The sequence below is a fragment of the Xenopus laevis genome, chromosome 5L (genome assembly GCF_017654675.1).
Source record: "Xenopus laevis strain J_2021 chromosome 5L, Xenopus_laevis_v10.1, whole genome shotgun sequence".
Classification (NCBI taxonomy): Eukaryota; Metazoa; Chordata; class Amphibia; order Anura; family Pipidae; genus Xenopus; species Xenopus laevis.
Genome location: NC_054379.1, coordinates 12,744,504 through 12,762,152, shown reverse-complemented (window position 1 = coordinate 12,762,152; position 17,649 = coordinate 12,744,504). Strand labels below are relative to the sequence as shown.

General features: G+C 39.8%; 1 protein-coding gene across 2 annotated transcripts in view; it reads right to left on the bottom strand.

Moving 5' to 3' along the window:
• Positions 1 to 16,262, bottom strand: part of cenpf.L (centromere protein F L homeolog) — a 30,268-nt gene extending 14,006 nt beyond the window's left edge. Inside the window, exons 1-12 of one of the 2 annotated variants that reach the window (XM_018262588.2) lie at positions 16,071 to 16,262; positions 11,795 to 11,992; positions 11,216 to 11,412; positions 10,844 to 10,956; positions 10,673 to 10,758; positions 8,225 to 8,513; positions 7,277 to 7,479; positions 6,394 to 6,519; positions 6,150 to 6,278; positions 3,974 to 4,096; positions 3,537 to 3,672; positions 453 to 2,698 (exon numbers count right to left, since the gene is read on the bottom strand). In XM_018262588.2, the coding sequence (XP_018118077.1) occupies positions 453 to 2,698; positions 3,537 to 3,672; positions 3,974 to 4,096; positions 6,150 to 6,278; positions 6,394 to 6,519; positions 7,277 to 7,479; positions 8,225 to 8,513; positions 10,673 to 10,758; positions 10,844 to 10,956; positions 11,216 to 11,412; positions 11,795 to 11,956 (3,810 nt within the window). In that variant the 5' untranslated portion in view covers positions 11,957 to 11,992; positions 16,071 to 16,262. The remainder of the gene's footprint in view (positions 1 to 452; positions 2,699 to 3,536; positions 3,673 to 3,973; positions 4,097 to 6,149; positions 6,279 to 6,393; positions 6,520 to 7,276; positions 7,480 to 8,224; positions 8,514 to 10,672; positions 10,759 to 10,843; positions 10,957 to 11,215; positions 11,413 to 11,794; positions 11,993 to 16,070) is intronic. The other variant, XM_018262589.2, reaches the window with a different exon arrangement.
• Positions 16,263 to 17,649: the final 1,387 nt, after the last annotated feature.

Sequence of the window (17,649 nt, the reverse complement as noted above, 5' to 3'; positions counted from 1 at the left end):
AATCACTTTACTGCAGTCAATTGGCAACATTTAATGAAATACTGAGGTCTACAGGGCCACGGCTGGTTTTATAATTCGACCATACCAAATATATTTAGATACAGACCCCAGCAATTTCACTACATTTGGCTGAATCTTTGGTGTTCCGCCAAACCACACCTGATCTCGTAATAAATTAAAAGACAGGCATCTTTTTTTAAGAATACCTTTTCGTCGAAAGTTTAGTGATTTTTCCTCGAACTTGAGCTGGAAATTAGGTTTTAAATGCAGACATTTCTTTACGATACATTCAGGTTATTTGTAAAAATGATGGTTTCAGTGCATCCCTAATTTATATACTGTATATATCTAGAACAAAGCTCAATCTTCTGTATGAATGGTATAGATTCATATAAATTCTTTTTAGAATAACAATACAGATCACAAAAATGAATATACACAGAGATACTTACATCTTCAGTATCAAAAGACAGAAATGAGCGTGCGCTCAGGTCAAGGCACTGCAGTTCAAGTCTCGCCACTTCGAGTTCATGCGATAAATACTCCGTCTGTTGCTTCTCAGCTGCCAGTTTAATTTCCAGCTCTGCAGCTTCTTCCTTCATCTTCTGCTTGCAAGCTTCCATTTCTAAGAGGTGCTGTGCTTTTAACTCATCGATTTCTGTTTGGTAAATTGTCAAAAATTCTTTTAAGTCACCCGCATCTCCGTTGGCCATGACCGTCATCATCCATAACTGATCTTCAAGGGATTTCCCAAGGATGGAGTCAGCAGCGGATTCACCAGTGATAGACTTCCTATTGGTTTCATGTACTTTTCTGGTATTAGAATTCAATGGGGATGGACTACTACTCTGACTTTGAGGAACTGATGATTTCATTACATTTTCCAAGGTCTCGTCCACATGTTTTGACATGCTCTCATTCAATGAAGTGAAGACACCACTACTTTCATTGTCACCAATAGTCTGAGCTGCTGTAGTAGTTGCTCCGTCACCAGATATTTGAAGGCCTAAAAGGTCTTTATTAAGGCAAATACTGTCATCACACTGGCTGGCATGAAGTCTACTGGTTTGGTTGTCACTGATGTTCACCAGAAGGTTAGAAATATTGGTGGCATGTTCAGCCGGATCCATATCACATAAAAATGTGTCCTCTTGTTCTAAATGTAGATCATTGTTCCACTTTAGAGTGTTTGTCGTTTCCTGTAGGGAAGCCGTATCAGTTCTTCCCTTGTAAATTTGTTTATCATCATCATCGAGATCCATTGGAAGGGTCTCAAGCACAAAATGGCTGTTATTTAGAGAATTTTCTCTTTCCTTCAAATAAGCACTTAAATCTGTGATGTTATCAAGAGACTGTTCATTGTTTCGGAGGTCATCGAGCAATTTGACAAGTTCCTCGTTGGAATTAGTCAACCGGTCGATTTCTCTTTGCAGTCTACAGTGTTTTTCTTTTGCATGAACCAGTTCTTGCTGAAGTGCTTCAAACTCATTCAAATTTTCAATGCCTGCTCCGTCAGGCAACCCTCTAGGCTCAAACCTATCCTCTTCTGATGATTCGGAAGTTTCAGCCTCTAATTGGTGCACTAGTTCCTTGTTTGTTTTCTCATCCTTCAGAGAGTCATTGACTTGATTGGCTCTTCTATTTTCTTCAGTTAGCCGTTCAATTTCCTTCTCATTCAGACTAATTTGGGAATTTAGCCTTTCCCGTTCTGAAGGCCATGATTCAGAGAGCAGACTGAGCTCTTGCAGTTTATCATCAAGAGCTTTGTTTTTCTCCCAGGCAGATTGCAAGTTTGCATCTTGAACGCCTGATTTTTCTGTTAAAATGGTAATTTGCTCTTCTTTCTCTCTAATTGCACACTCTATTGACTCAACGTAGTTTTGCTTTGAAGAAATGTTTTCCTGCAAGCTCTCCACGTGGTTTCTGGAGCCTGCTACAAACTGTTCGTGCAATTCCCCTGCTTCGGTTAGACATTTCTGGAGTTCCTCCTTCTCCTTCAACAGTTCCTTCATCTGCTTTTGCATTTCACAATTCAGCTGCTTCTCGTGGAGCAGCAAATTCTCGAAATAAGACGATTTGTCCGAACAAGCAGAAGAATTTTGCTCTTCAACTGCTTTCTCAAGCTCGGAAATTCTCAACTGAAACTTTTCAGTTTCGCCGGTAAATTTCTGGTTTTCATGGTCTAGATTTTGTTTAAGTCCATTGCATGCCAGTTGCTGATTTTGCAGGTCCACAGTCTTGGCATCTACAATGTCTTGCAAAGTTTTAATTTGAGTGTGCAAGTTTTTCTTGTCATTTTCTAACAAATGTACTTGGTCGTTGTGAGTCTGAAGCAAATGTTCCAACTCCTGAATCTTCTTTAACAGAGCATCTTTTTCTCGGGTAATCTCACTCACAACATTCTCCTGTTCCCCTTTCCAGCTATTAAGTGAAATGTTGGTATTTATCAGTTCCTTACATTCTTTTTCTTTGTGATCGAGGTGACTTTTTATGGCGTTTGTTTCTTCCATCATTCTCGCTAGATTACTTTTCATTTCTTCAAAATCATTCTCTCTCTTCTTTAATAATTCTTGGGCAAAATTCCTTTCCATTTCCAAATTATGCACTGTGGCTTTCAGATTTAGAAAGGCAGCAGAGTCTTGGCCTTGCAGTTTCTCAATAGCCGACTTTAGTTCTGCTTCTAAATGAAGATTCTTAGCTGAAAAAGATGATAAAATTGTGATTAAGTTGATACTCACACATTTTATCAGACTCTGTAGCTTCACCCTAGGACTTAACTAATCTTTACTCCAGTCACTGGGGTCCAACGATTGGATTACAAAGCTGAAAATACAGGCGGTCAGATCAAGGACCGCATCCAACTGATGCAGTCCTCTATCCAATGGGATTTTTAAACCTGGCTGATCAACATCTGCCCGATTTTTGGTCAGATCATGGAAGCCCGGTTGAAGGACCCCATACACTGCCCAATAAGCTTGTGTCGGCAGCTTATATCGGTCCTTGTATGGCCAGCTTAAAGGTTCAGTAACCTCAATTTGTTTTATTAAAAAATGTGTTGTTTTTTTTTCTACACTAAGACATATCAAACTTTTAAATCACTAAGTCTTTATTAAGAAATAACTTACAGAAACTTTGTTTGTGCTCCTCTTCAGAAAAGGTGATCCATCGTGCAGAGCTCGATTTCTCCTCCCTGCTTTCCTTATAGGAGATAGCCAGGGAGGAAAAAACGAGCGCCAGATGATGGATCGTCGCCGTGTCGTCTTTTCTGAAGAGGAGCACAAGCGGAGTTTCGGTAAGTTATTTCTTAATAAAGACTTGGCGATTTAAAATTTTTTAATGTCTTTGTGGGTTTTTTTTTCCGTTCTACACTAACGAATTTTTTAATAAAAAAAATTTATGTTACTTGTCCTTTAAGGGACACCTGCTTCCAAAACCTTCAGAAAAGGGATTTCAGCCTCACACTGCCATCCAGTGACTGGAACCTTAATTACAACCAGGTAGCTTAATATTAACAGAAAAGGGATAATTTCACCAACCTTTCATTTCATCCACAAAGAGCTGGTTTTGCCTCAGCGTTTGGTTTGCAATTTGGAATTCTTCTTCCAGTTTCAGAGATTCTTTCGATTTCTGATCATACTGGTTTTTCATGGCATTTTTTTCTGACTTTGAATCCTAAATCATAGAAAACACAGTTCACACTGGGCCAGAAGTAAAGAGCACTTATAAAATGATCTCAAAGAAATAAAAGCCAGCAACTTTTCAGACATCGGGTTCTCACAATTTTTCATATTGATGCTTAGGGTCAATATTAAGAAGAAGGCAGTTGCTTTAGAGTAACCTCTAGCCCATATATTCATCCATACATAACTAAATGGCATCTGCAGATGTCCTATGTAGAATAAATAGGCCATTACAAAATGTAACCAGGATATAATAATGCTGCCATGTGCTACGGAAATGTGTCTGTATATACCTCCAGGCTTTTCTTTAAATCATTTTCATTACTTCGGCTCTGACACAAGGCTTGTTCCTCTCGGCTTAGCCTCTGCCTTAGTTCTTCCTTTTCATTTTCCAAAATCTTTTTTGTATGAATGGCCTAAAGTAACCAAACACAAGGTACAGTTAAAATCTGAAATTGCCTTAATATTGAGAGCAGACAAACCTCCCATTATACTAATGCAAATCGATCACATATATTTAGAGAAAAGAGACACACGGGTATCCTACACCTCTGCAGTGCCATCTGCTGTCTGAATGTGTTATGGTTACATGTTGCTCTTCTCTATTTTAAGGTGCATCGAATCTATATTCACCTTTAGTATATGTTTTATTCGCATTCACATTTACCTAGGTTTACCTACTGCCCAATTGAAATCCTTTGAATATCGAAGGATTTAGCGCAATTCGTTCGATCCAACGATTAAATCCTTCGAATCGAACCAAATTCCTTCGATCAAAAAAACCTTGTAAAGCCTATGGGGACCTTCTCCACAGGCTAACATTGGCCTCGGTAGGTTTTAGGTGGAGAACTAGGGGGTCGAAGTTTTTTTTAAAGAGACAGTACTTCGACTATCGAATAGTCGAACGTTTTTTAGTTCGAATCGTTTGATTCAACGTCGTAGTCGAAAGGTCGAAGTGGCAAAAAAAAACATTCGAAATTCAACGTTTTTTTCCTCTATTCCTTCACTCGAGCTTAGTGAATGGGCCCCTAATGTTTCTTTTTTCAGTCATTCTGTTACTTAGACCTGTTAAGGAATAATAGCACTGTGCAATTTTGGGCAATTGACCCACTGTATTTTTGACAGAATCTAAGCCATAAAGCAATACAGGACTGCTGCTTACAATGGGGATCAGATAGGATCTGTGCAGCCACTGGGACAGAATGCTCTGTTATACAGATAGCTAGAATCTCAGCTGCCATAAAGCAGGGCAGGACTGCTGCTTACAATGGGGATCAGATAGGATCTGTGCAGCCACTGGGACAGAATGCTCTGTTATACAGATAGCTAGAATCTCAGCTGCCATAAAGCAGGACAGGACTGCTGCTTACAATGGGGATCAGATAGGATCTGTGCAGCCACTGGGACAGAATGTTCTGTTATACAGATAGCTAGAATCTCAGCCATAAAGCAGGACAGGACTGCTGCTTACAATGAGGATCAGATAGGATCTGTGCAGCCACTGGGACAGAATGTTCTGTTATACAGATAGCTAGAATCTCAGCCATAAAGCAGGACAGGACTGCTGCTTACAATGAGGATCAGATAGGATCTGTGCAGCCACTGGGAAAGAATGCTCTGTTATACAGATAGCTAGAATCTCAGCTGCCATAAAGCAGGACAGGAATGCTGCTTACAATGGGGATCAGATAGGATCTGTGCAGCCACTGGGACAGAATGCTCTGTTATACAGATAACTAGAATCTCAGCTGCCATAAAGCAGGACAGGACTGCTGCTTACAATGGGGATCAGATAGGATCTGCGCAGCCACTGGGACAGAATGCTCTTTTATACATATAGCTAAAATCTCAGCTGCCATAAAGCAGGACAGGACTGCTGCTTACAATGGGGATCAGATAGGATCTGCCCAGCCACTGGGACAGAATGCTCTGTTATACAGATAGCTAGAATCTCAGCTGCCATAAAGCAGGACAGGACTGCTGCTCACAATGGGGATCAGATAGGATCTGCCCAGCCACTGGGACAGAATGTTCTGTTATACAGATAGCTAGAATCTCAGCTGCCATAAAGCAGGACAGGACTGCTCCTTACAATGGGGATCAGATAGGATCTGCCCAGCCACTGGGACAGAATGCTCTGTTATACAGAGGACAGGACTGCTGCTTGCTGTTGGTTCCAGATACAGTGGGTGACTTCTCAAAGTGCTTTGTTATTATGACAGCTAGAATCTTTATACATTTGTGTTAATAATTATAGCAATGCTTTATAGAAAGTATTTCTTCCCTAACACCAAGTGAGCCCTATGACGTTTGCCCAACATCCTGGGTTATTAGTGAGAGAAGCGGGCAAAGTGAGGAAAGTTTGTAGGCATCTAGCATTATAGTCACGGTTGAATATCCTTGTCCGAATCAAACAAAATAAATAAACGGATGATCTCCCCCACAAGCACTAAGTAACAGACACAGTACCCGGTCAAGTTCTGATTGGAGGGCGTTGAAGTCATTCTTAGCTTGTTGTGCCTCCTGGCTCATCTTGGCTTTCATCTGGCTCAGCTGCTGCTCCATGTTTTTAAGGGAACTCTGCTGCTGCAATATCTCCTGTCGGGAAAATGAAATGCAGAGAAAGATCCAGCCATCAGTTCTTCGCCCATATGGTTTGTCATGTCCCATAATGCCGTGGGGCATACATACAAAGAGTGACTGGTCCTTGTACCTGTTGGTTTTCCTTCTCTCGTTCCTTTAGTTTGTGCTCCAAAGCGATCCTCGCACTCTCAGTGTTTTGCCTCTGGCAGCTCAGCTCGTCTGAAACCTTCTTTAACTTCTGTTCCGCCGTCGCACACTGAAATAATCACCCATGAAGAGGAATAAGTGCCCCATAACATATATATTATAAATATATATACACACACACTATACAATATAAAGGGTGGGTATTAAAGGGGAAGAAAAACTTAAACATTATAGAGCTGCAGTTCTAGTAAAAAGGTGTAAACATGCAGCAGCAATTGCTCGTTTAGCTTCTGACACTTATTTCATCCTTTTTTTTTTTTCCCAAAAAATCAAACTTAAAGGGGAACTAATCAAAATTTAATATAAGCTTCATCATACTGAAATAAGAAATTATCTAAGTATAATCAATTGAATATTCTGCATTGTTTCTGAAATAATCAAATTTATCTTCAATATCCCTCTCAGCATCTGTTTCTCCTCATTCTCTCTTCATGCAGCAGTTGGGTGTCAGATATTTATTGACAGTTAGATCCAATATATCTTATAGGGGGGCTCCCTTTCTTAGCAGATGAATTAGAGCTCACTCAAATAACTGATTCCAGTACAAACAAAATCTAACACAATAACTGCCTTTTGTACAAATCCTGCATGTAGAGAGACATGATGTCTGGTGATTTTAATAGAGTGAGCTCTGATACATCTTCTAGGCAAAAGGAGCCCCCCTATAAGATATATTGGATCTAACTGTCAGTGAATATCTGACACCCAACTGCTGCATGAAGAGAGAATGAAGAGAAACAGATGCTGAGAGAGGAATAGTGAAGATAAACTAGAAGGAATAAGTATTGTTCACAATGGGACCTCACCTTATTAGCAGTCTGCTCACACTGAGCAGTCACACGTGCCAAGTCATCCTTGCATTTCGCTAGGGTTTTGTCTCTTTCAGAGAGTTCCCGCTGGCTTTTTTCATACAGAGCTTGGGTTTCCTGAAGTTTGTTTAGCTGATTTTTTAGATCTTTTTCTTGAACTTGCAAGCGCATCTCCAGCTCATTAATTCTGGATTTCAGCTCTGTAGGAGAGAACAAAAGGGGGTTAATTACTGAAGCACAACAAATATTTATTTCTTTGTATAGACTATAAGCCAACTTTGGGGGCTGTTCCTGCTGAACTGTATACTGTTTTATGAGAGACTCAGCACTTTTCCTACTGTATTTCTCAGTCCCCTCCATTGCCTTCTACAAATATCTCCTGAAATCTTTTACCCAAAGGTTCAAGTAATTGTAAGGATGTTCTGGAGTAATCCTAAAAAGTCACCACTGCAATAAAAAGTTCCATTTAAATCCCTGTTTGATTGGCAAAATATTAATGATGTTAGAGAATTCTCCATCATTATTAGGCCTTGCCCTTTTCTGGCTGTAAAACTTCAAAACAGAGGATGGTGAAATAGTCACCCTGTTATAGTTCCAGGGGTACCCAAGGCACAAATAAGCACTATTCAGGCCTCTCCTATTCATATTCCAGTCTCTTATTCAAATCAATGCATGGTTGCTAGGGGAATTTGGACCCTAGCAACCAGATTGCAGAAACTGCAAACTGGGGAACTGCTGAATTGAAAGTTATAAGATAAATATATCAAAATCCATGAATAATAAAAAATGGAAACCAATTGAAAATGGTCTCGCAATATCACTCTCTACATCATACTAAAAGTTGAACAACCCCTTTATCCGTAGATGAGTTAGGCTGATATTTGAGGCAGAGAACCTATTTTTGCTGTGCTGTATCATGTGTAGTAAATGTACTAGGCCTACTACCTTGATTTTGGGCTTTTAGCTGATCATTAAGCTGAGAGCTGTAGGGGTCGCTGGTATTGATCCCCAAGTTCTCCGATCGAATGCCTCTTTTGCTTGGGGTTTCCTCCTCCCACGGGAGGTGGGATGATGCAAAACTTCTCTTAAGGGTTTTATTATGACTGGAGGATGAAGATCGACTTGGGGTTCGGTCTTCTTGCCAGGAGAACACAGACGAGGAAGCCTGGTGCCTTGCAATATCTCGGTGGGTGATGTTGTTCTGGGAAGAGGCCTGTGTAGGCTGGGGCACATTCTGTGGAAGAAATTGCGCTGTTAAAATGCTAAAATATGTTTAAAATGCTTTTTGCCTGGCTGGGGAAAATATTCATTTGACTGCTCATCTCTGTAACCCAGAATACAATTCACAGTATGGTGCATTCTCCCAATAAGAATAGAAACCTCTCCCATTTCCAAAGGTATACGGTATTTTTGGTAATCTGTCAGTAATAATCATCATCAGTCATTTGGTTTTGACGCTTTCTTGCTTCTAATGTGGGGAGCAATGCTGACCGCTAATTACCCACCATACACTCATACGATCGCAAGAAGAAATGCTAGAGATTGTGAATCCAATACTTTTCACATTTCCAGGGGCCACATAACTCTGCCGGTACCACCAGCCTCATGATATTAAAAGATATTTTTTGAATCAAGAGGACATAACCACCATATCAGGGTGGTACAGGGTTGAGTCCAGTCAGGGCCCAATAAGAGAGGGTGGTTCTGGGTGAAGTAAAAGTCTGGTTCGCAGCTGTGTTTGTAAAGTGATTTTGTGGATCATGCACAAGTTTTGGGTGTAATGGGCCAAGTAAGTGGTACATAATATGATAATAGTATGACAATACACAAGACTACATCTAAGCACCAATTACAACTGGTGACATCTCTAAGCACTGTTTATAAGGATATAATATGCAATTGGTCAAAACCACTATCAGCGACCTGCACCTTTTCTCCCAATCACAGTCAAACCCCACATACATATATATATATATATATATATATATATATATATATATATATATATATATATATATATATATATATTGTAAATTATATCCTTATAAACGGTGAGTTCTGATGTCATCAGTTATAAACGGTGAGTTCTGATGTCATTTCTGTCACATGATTCGCTGAAATTTGTGTATTATAATAAATAAAGTACCTCCAGTTGCAAAATATGAGGATATTAGAAGTTACCTCGGAGTTCCATGACCTGTATAAAAACACTCGGCTGATGGTCATGAAACTCCTCGGTAACTTATAATATCCTATATATATATAGGATATTAAAGTCACACAATTTCCCCCGCCCCTAATTTGCATATGCAAATTAGGAATCGGATTCAGCCGAATCCTGCTGATATATATCTATATCTAAACACACAACAGAGGGTGGGGTTTAAATCTCTTGTTTCCTTTCCTTTCATAGTAACATAGTAAGTTAAGTTGAAAAAAAAGACACATCCATCAAGTTCAACTTTAAGTATATATATATATATATATATATATATATATATATATATATATATATATATATATATATATATATATATATATATATATATAAAACCTAGTTGCCAGTTGATCCAGAGGAAGGTGAAAAACCCATCTGAAGCCTCTCCAATTTGCCTCAGAGGGGGAAAAATTCCTTCCTGACTCCAAAATGGCAATGGGACCAGTCCCTGGATCAACTTGTACTATGAGCTATCTCCCATATCCCTGTATTCCCTCACTTGCTAAACACCACCCAACCCCTTCTTATACCTATCTAATGTATCAGCCTGTACCACTGATTCAGGGAGACAATTCCACATCTTCACAGCTCTCACTGTAAAAAATCACTTCCAAATATCCAGGCAGAACCTCTTTTCTTCTAATCGGAATGGGTGACCTTGTGTCAGCTGGAAAGACCTACTGGTACTTTCAATTCAGAGGACTCTTCTCATTATCCAAGTGACATTCAGTAGCAGCGCTGGCACCAGACATTTAGGGGCAGATTTATCAAGGTTCGAATAGAAAATTTGAAATCAATTTTCTATTTTTTGCCATAAGCCACCTCAAACCTACAAAATTGCTGTTTAAGTCAATGGTAGAGGTACAGGGATTAATTTTCATTTGTTCGCAGCCTTCCTGACATTCAAGGTTTTTTTCCCCCCGGAGAATCTAGTCTTTATAATTCAAATCAAATTTGATTCAAGTTTTTGTGTCGATTCTATTCATCCAAGTTTAAAAAAATCAATTCTTTAAAAGATTTCAATTGGTCGAATTTATGCGAGTTTAGGGGAGTCTTTAAAAACTCACATGAATTTGTAATTTGAGCCTGATAAATGTGCATTACTGAATATTGGGAGGTACAACACAACCAGCTGCATGTACCCAACAAGATCTTGGTGTAGATCGGTGACTTACCCTTAATACTTTCAGTTCTGTTTCCAACCTCTTCCTCTCTTCCACCTCTTTCTGGTATTTCTCTTGCAATTCCTCATACCTCGAATCTAAAGAACCAACCAGCAATTAAATAAATCTAGCACAAAAACAAATAGCATGACTAAAGCTAAAATGTATAAATCAGGAGATTACCATTGTATTTATTTGGTGTATACGGAGCCACAAAGCTCTTCTGGGGAGTGACGCACACTGACATGTCACAGGCATTAAATGACAGTTGGCTTTTCTCCAGGTCGTTCTTGTACCTGTGTGATATAAATGTGCCATGAAAAAACAGACATCTGTATCTATCACTTCTATCTATCTCTTATTTATCATATCTCTCTCTGTCTATCCATCCATCCACCCAACCCAATTCTATCATCTATCTATCAATCATCTATCTATCTGTCTATATCTATCTTCCATCTATCTATCTATCTATCTATCTATCTATCTATCTCATTTATCATATATATCTATCTATATCTATCTTTTCTCTATCTTTATAGATGCAGAAATAACCTTTTAAGCTCTTGCTCCAGTTTTTCAATTTGCTTCTTGCTGGCGCTGAGTTGCCCTTCCAGGAAGTTGACCTGTGACTCCTTCACCTGGAACTCATGTGTAATCTTCTGCTTCGCCTTCTCCTGGTTGTCACACGTCTCTATCAAACTCTGATTCTCTCGTTTTATGGCGGCAACTTCGTTTTTTTCACTTTCTGCCTGTTCAGCCAAAGCAAAAAAAAAAAATTATAAGTATGCCCATTGTTGCTTAGACATCCCCTTGGGAACTTACATGGAAGTACCTTTCCCAAGTGGGACCCTCTGCTGTGACCCCAGCCTCAGGGCAATGGAAAATGGAGAGATTCTGAGCATTACACCACCATATAATTTCCACCTCAGTGGGCACAAAAAAGCATGGGAGCTGCCCCTCCATGAAGTTTAAGGGTAATTGCATGGGCCCTGCAGGGTCAGAAATGCAGATAACTCTGGGAATCTCCCCATGTGCCCATAGCAAACATGCTGGGAGCTAAAAGGAAGGAGCACTGAACCTCTTACTGGGATTCAGTGTTTGCATTCCCAGTACAGGGTAAATATAGATCACCTTTTGTTTCTGCTTTTGGAAAGCATCCTCCATAGACTCCAGTTGAAATTGCCTTTGCTGCCGTTCTTTCTTTAGCTTGTCCAACTGACTTTCCAGCTCCTGGATCTTCTGAAGGGTCTTTGTGGGCAGCCCCTCCTTCCATTCCTCCACGACCCAACTCATCCTGCTGCTCCTACAGGATCACTCCCAGCAGTTCACCTGGAATGGACCAAACCGCAAGCATTAAAGGGGTGGTTCACATTTAAAGAAAAAACTTTACCCCAACAAGCAACAAATTGTTTATATCATATTAAAGAATCTTATCAAACTGGTATATATATATATATATATATATAATACACAAAAGCCATGAATATCTTGTAAATTATATCCTTATAAACGGTGAGTAGTGATGTCATCAGTTATAAACGGTGAGTAGTGATGTAATTTCTGTCACATGACTCACTAAAATTTGTGTATTATAATTAATAAAGTACCCCCAGTTGTAAAATATGAGGATATTATAAGTAACCTCGGAGTTCCATGACCTGTATAAAAACACTCGGCCTTCGGCCTCGTGTTTTTATATGGTCATGAAACTCCTCGGTAACTTATAATATCCTTATATTTTACAAGAGGGGGTACTTTATTCACTATATAATACACAAAAGCCATGAATATCCTGTAAATTATATCCTTATAAACGGTGAGTAGTGATGTCATCAGTTATAAACGGTGAGTAGTGATGTCATTTCTGTCACATGACTCACTAAAATTTGTGTATTATAATAAATAAAGTACCCCCAGTTGTAAAATATGAGGATATTAGAAGTTACCTCGGAGTTCCATGACCTGTATAAAAACACTCGGCCTTCGGCCTCGTACTTTTATATGGTCATGAAACTCCTCGGTAACTTATAATATCCTTATATTTTACAAGAGGGGGTACTTTATTCACTATATAATACACAAAAGCCATGAATATCCTGTAAATTATATCCTTATAAACGGTGAGTAGTGATGTCATCAGTTATAAACGGTGAGTAGTGATGTCATTTCTGTCACATGACTCACTAAAATTTATGTATTATAATAAATAAAGTACCCCCTCTTGTAAAACATAAGGATATTAGAAGTTACCTCGGAGTTCCATGACCTGTATAAAAACACTCGGCCTTCGGCCTCGTACTTTTATATGGTCATGAAACTCCTCGGTAACTTATAATATCCTTATGTTTTACAAGAGGGGGTACTTTATTCACTATATATATATATATATATATATATATATATATATATATATATATATATATATATATATAGTATATTATTATGAAAATGGTTTATTTACATGAAGCAGGGTTTTACATATGAGCTGTTTTATGCAATATCTTTCTATAGAGACCCACATTGTTCGGGGGGGGGGGGTACAGTTTTCCTTAAAGCTAACTTTTAGTATGTTTTATAATAACCAATTCTAAGCAACCTTTCAATTGGTCTTCATTATTTAATTTTTATAGTTTTTGAATTACAGTATTTGCAGTTTTCTGCTGATTCTTTCCAGCTTTATTCCTCATCTTTCTATTCAGGCCTCTCCTATTCATATTCCAGTCTGTTATTTAAATCAATTCCTGGTTGCTAGGGTAACCCTAGCAACCCAATTGCTGAAACGGCAAACTGCAGAGCTGCTGAATAAAGAGCAAAATAAATCAAAAACCACAAATATTAAAAAAATGAAAACCAACTGCAAATTGTCTCAGAATATCACTCTCTACATCATACTTAAAGTTAATTTAAAGATGAACAACCCCTTTAAGCACCAAGATACCTGCCTTTTAATCAGCCTCGGCCTGTGTAATAGACATCACCCCATTAGAAGTCCCAGTCAATTAATGTCTGTCCGCTTCTGGTATATAAGGTGTTGAAATTAGGGATGCACCAAATCCACTATTTTGGATTCGGCCGAACCCCTGAATCCTCTGTGAAAGATTCGGCTGAATACCGAACCAAATCCTAATTTGCATATACAAATCAGTGAGGGGGAGGGAAATAGAAAGCTTCATTGTCTTATGACCAAAAGTCACATGATTTTAAGAATTCGGCCGAATCCTGCTGAAAATGGCTGAATCCTGAACCATATCCTGGATTCGGTGCATCCCTAGTTGAAATTTAAAATACGGCCATTTACCCCTTCTAACATGCTATTTTATAAAGTTTTTCCTCCTGCTACATTGTAGCCTGAAGCTACTGTTTAACATCTCTTTTTTTATTTAAATTGATGCGGATTTGGGAGCCTCTGGCTTTAATGCATACTGCTGAATGTAATGTCATTTATTCTGTTCCACCTGCGTCCTCCTTGTGGGAGATGTAGCTGCAGGGTGCTATGTATATGAGCATTCAGGTGTCCTCTAGTTGTGTTGGGGATGTACAGTGTATCTGAGCCGCAGGCACTCAAATGCGATTAATCTGGATTTCTGCAGATCTTGAAATATTAGGTACAGGTATGGGACCTGTTATCCAAATCTAAATAGTTTGTTTCTCTGTTCTGTTAGTTTTTATCTGTACTATTATGTGTATGAAGTTCTGCTGCCATTTTCAGGAATAGTGAGTTACACCCATAAAGCCAACACTCAACAGGGCATATTTATCAAAGAGTGAAAAATAGACCTTGCCATGGTTAGCCATTGTTAAATAGAACCCCCACCCACCCCCAAATTCCATAGAAAATGAGTGGCAGAATTTCACTGTCAATAAACTATTTTCATAGATATGACCAGAAGTAGAAGGAAACCAGATAAGTTCCTAAAGGCCTGGTATGGGCCCCCATGAATAACAAGTCAGTGGTACAGTGATCCATTGCATTAAGCACTTGTTTAATTGGTTTGGGGTGTGGAAGGTAAGGAGGGTTTACTTTTTTATTCTCTTGGTTTTAGCTGTTATTATTACCTGTACACATGAAATAAACCCAATAGTCTGGTTTTGCTTCCAATAAGGATTAATTATATCTTAGTTGGGATCAAGTACAAGCTATGGTTTTATTATTACAGAGAAAGTCGGGAGTTAGCAGATTTTGGGCTCTGTACCCCAGTCTCCCGTCACTCTTGAGCTTTCTCACATTTTCCGGTGACTGTTCTCAGTTTCAGACAATTTTGGGCCAAATATCTGCTGGCCACCAAAATGTCTAGAGGTTTGAGCTGTTTTACCAATATTTATTGAAATTGTATATGTATTAGGGCCTGATGGGGTCCATATACCTCCTGGGCCCCCTTCTGTACTTACACCCCTGGTGACGGGTGAATCTATTCCATTTTGCTTCATGGAAAAACTTGCAAACAGTGAAAATAGGAAAAACGTGTTTTTTCACATATATTAATTTTTTTTTTTTTACTTTTTTTTCACTGCACATATTGTGCTATTTTGGTACTACTTTTGAAGTGCCTCGGCTGGTTTTGTAGCCGACTTTGACTGGTTTTGAAAATTAGACCTGGCAACCCTGCTGTCCACACTACAACCAGGAAGTGTCTCATATACTCAAGTCAGGCTCGGACTGGCAAGCTGTGGGTTTTGGCAAATGCCAGAGGGGCTGCTGGGGGATGTTTAAGTGTATCTGGAATTAGGGTTGCCACCTGGCCCATATTTTACTAGCCTGGCCGGTAAAAATGATGGTTGAGCCAAATGTTATTAATAGGGAAAAAAGATAAATATATAGAAAGGCTGGTATTTTTTTCCAGAAAAGGTGGTAACCCCTACTGCCCACACTACAACCAGGAAATGTCTCAGGGACCCAGTCAGGTCCGGACTGGCAAGCTGTGGGTTTTGGCAAATGCCAGAGGGGCTGCTGGGGGATGTTTAGGTGTATCTGGTCCTGTTTTGATTCTCAGTCCAGATCTGGGCTCAGTAGTTTAGAGGAACCCCTGGCCCTGAATATAAAAGGAATAATAATAATATCTGACAAATAAAGTAGTGAATTGCAAGCTCTTGCTCCCAAATGCTTCCCTTTTAACCCAGTGCCTCCCAGAAGTCATTGAAGCACAGTGGAATGCTGAAGAGCTGCATTTGCCCATCCCCAGTATGAAAACAATTCGTATGGATTCCATAAACAAGATACACTATTTGTTGAAACTACAAGTCCCATCATCCCCTGTCAGCCATGTTTTAAGCACAAGGAGTAAAGGCTGAAGGCGGCCGGTGTGATATGAAGGATGTGGGCGGCTGTTCCCTGCCCTTGTACATTCCCTCACAAGTCACAATAATAATCGCCTGTGGCCTTTATTGTAATTCATGGACGTGCACTTACCTTGGGAACTGATATCCAGAGGACCCGGTTGCGCTAAATAAAAATAATTCCCCGTTCTCTCCGCGATCGCATTTCCCAATTCAAACTTCGCGCCGTCCAACAAAAAACACACTAGCAGCAGTCAGGAGGCTTGGGAGAGCAATCGCTAAGGGGATTGGTCGGTAGCTCCGACTTCGGCTTGTGCCATTGGCCAATACGACCGATAGCTGTTTCCCTATTGGTTAACAGTAGCGTTGAATAATAGGAAGGGGCGGCCTTTCAGTTTGAATTGGAAGCATGGAGCTGTTAGGGCACGACGAAAGTATCCGCCCATTGCTTCGGCCTCTCCTCTGATTCGTGGCTGGTTGCGAGGCGATAACCAATAGGAGCGCCCTTGGGAGAGTTTAAAATATGGCGGAAAGCCAAGGAAACGCTTCTTAATTGGATGCATGAAGGAACGCGGGTGTGATGGCGGCTGACAAGACTGAGGGCAAGCGGAGTCCTGAGATTAATACACAGGGAGCTAGATCTATTCAGCGCATCATTGTGTGCTCCGTAAACGTGTGGAAATCTGATTTAATTGCCTTACTATGAGAACGAGGCCTGGCCTATGTGGAATACAAACACGTCACGTGGTTTCTGTGGAAATTCTTGGCCAGTAGCAGCGAATGGTACTAAAATGACTTCTGTGGGGCCGCTATAATCTTGTTACCTCAGTGGGAGTTGTAGGAGAAAAGAGGGGGGACAAAATGGCGATAGTTCTGCGGTCTCTCAGGCAATGTGTAGCTACAGATCTGCTGAACTACAGCTCCCATCCCTATTTGCTCGCTTTCCAAAAGCTGATGGGAATGGTGAGCAATGTTTGCTGCACATCTGAATGATACACTTGGTGCAACTTGGCCGCCCCTGTGGCTTAACCAGCGTCGGACTGAGGGGCCTCAGGGGGTCCCCACACCATCCCCCAGCTGCAGAGCCCCCTCTCCTCCCGTTACTATGGTCATTTGTACCCTAGCAACCAGACTGCTGAAACTGCAAACTGGAGAGCTGCTGAATAAAAAGTTAAAGAACTCAAAAAACACCAATAATCTATTAAAGCTCATTGCAAATGCTCTAAGACTATCTCTCTACTTCAGGGACCTCCAAACTTTTTCACCCGTGAGCAACGTTCAGAGGAAAAAGGAGTTGAGGCGGCGACAAAAGCATGAAAAATGTTCTTGGGGTACCAAATAAGATTCAGGTGTCCATTTCGTTTTGTTCAGCTCAGAACAGTCTTTTAAAAGTCCATATAAAAGCCAAGACAATCCATATGCTGGAAGAAATACATAGTTAATAAATAGTGCTAAAAATGTAACCAATCTCTTTCCCCACCAAAAAACGATACACGTGTACAAAGCTAATAATCAACATGTTAAAATATACGTATGTAACAATTTTTTGTAACCCTGTTACAATCCCAATAGAATAAATTGTTACAGGGTTACAAAATATTGTTACATACGTATATTTTAACATGTTGATCATTATCTTTCTACACATCGTTTTTTGGATAAGGTGGGGAAAGAGATTGGTTACATTTTTAGCACTATTTATTAACTATGTA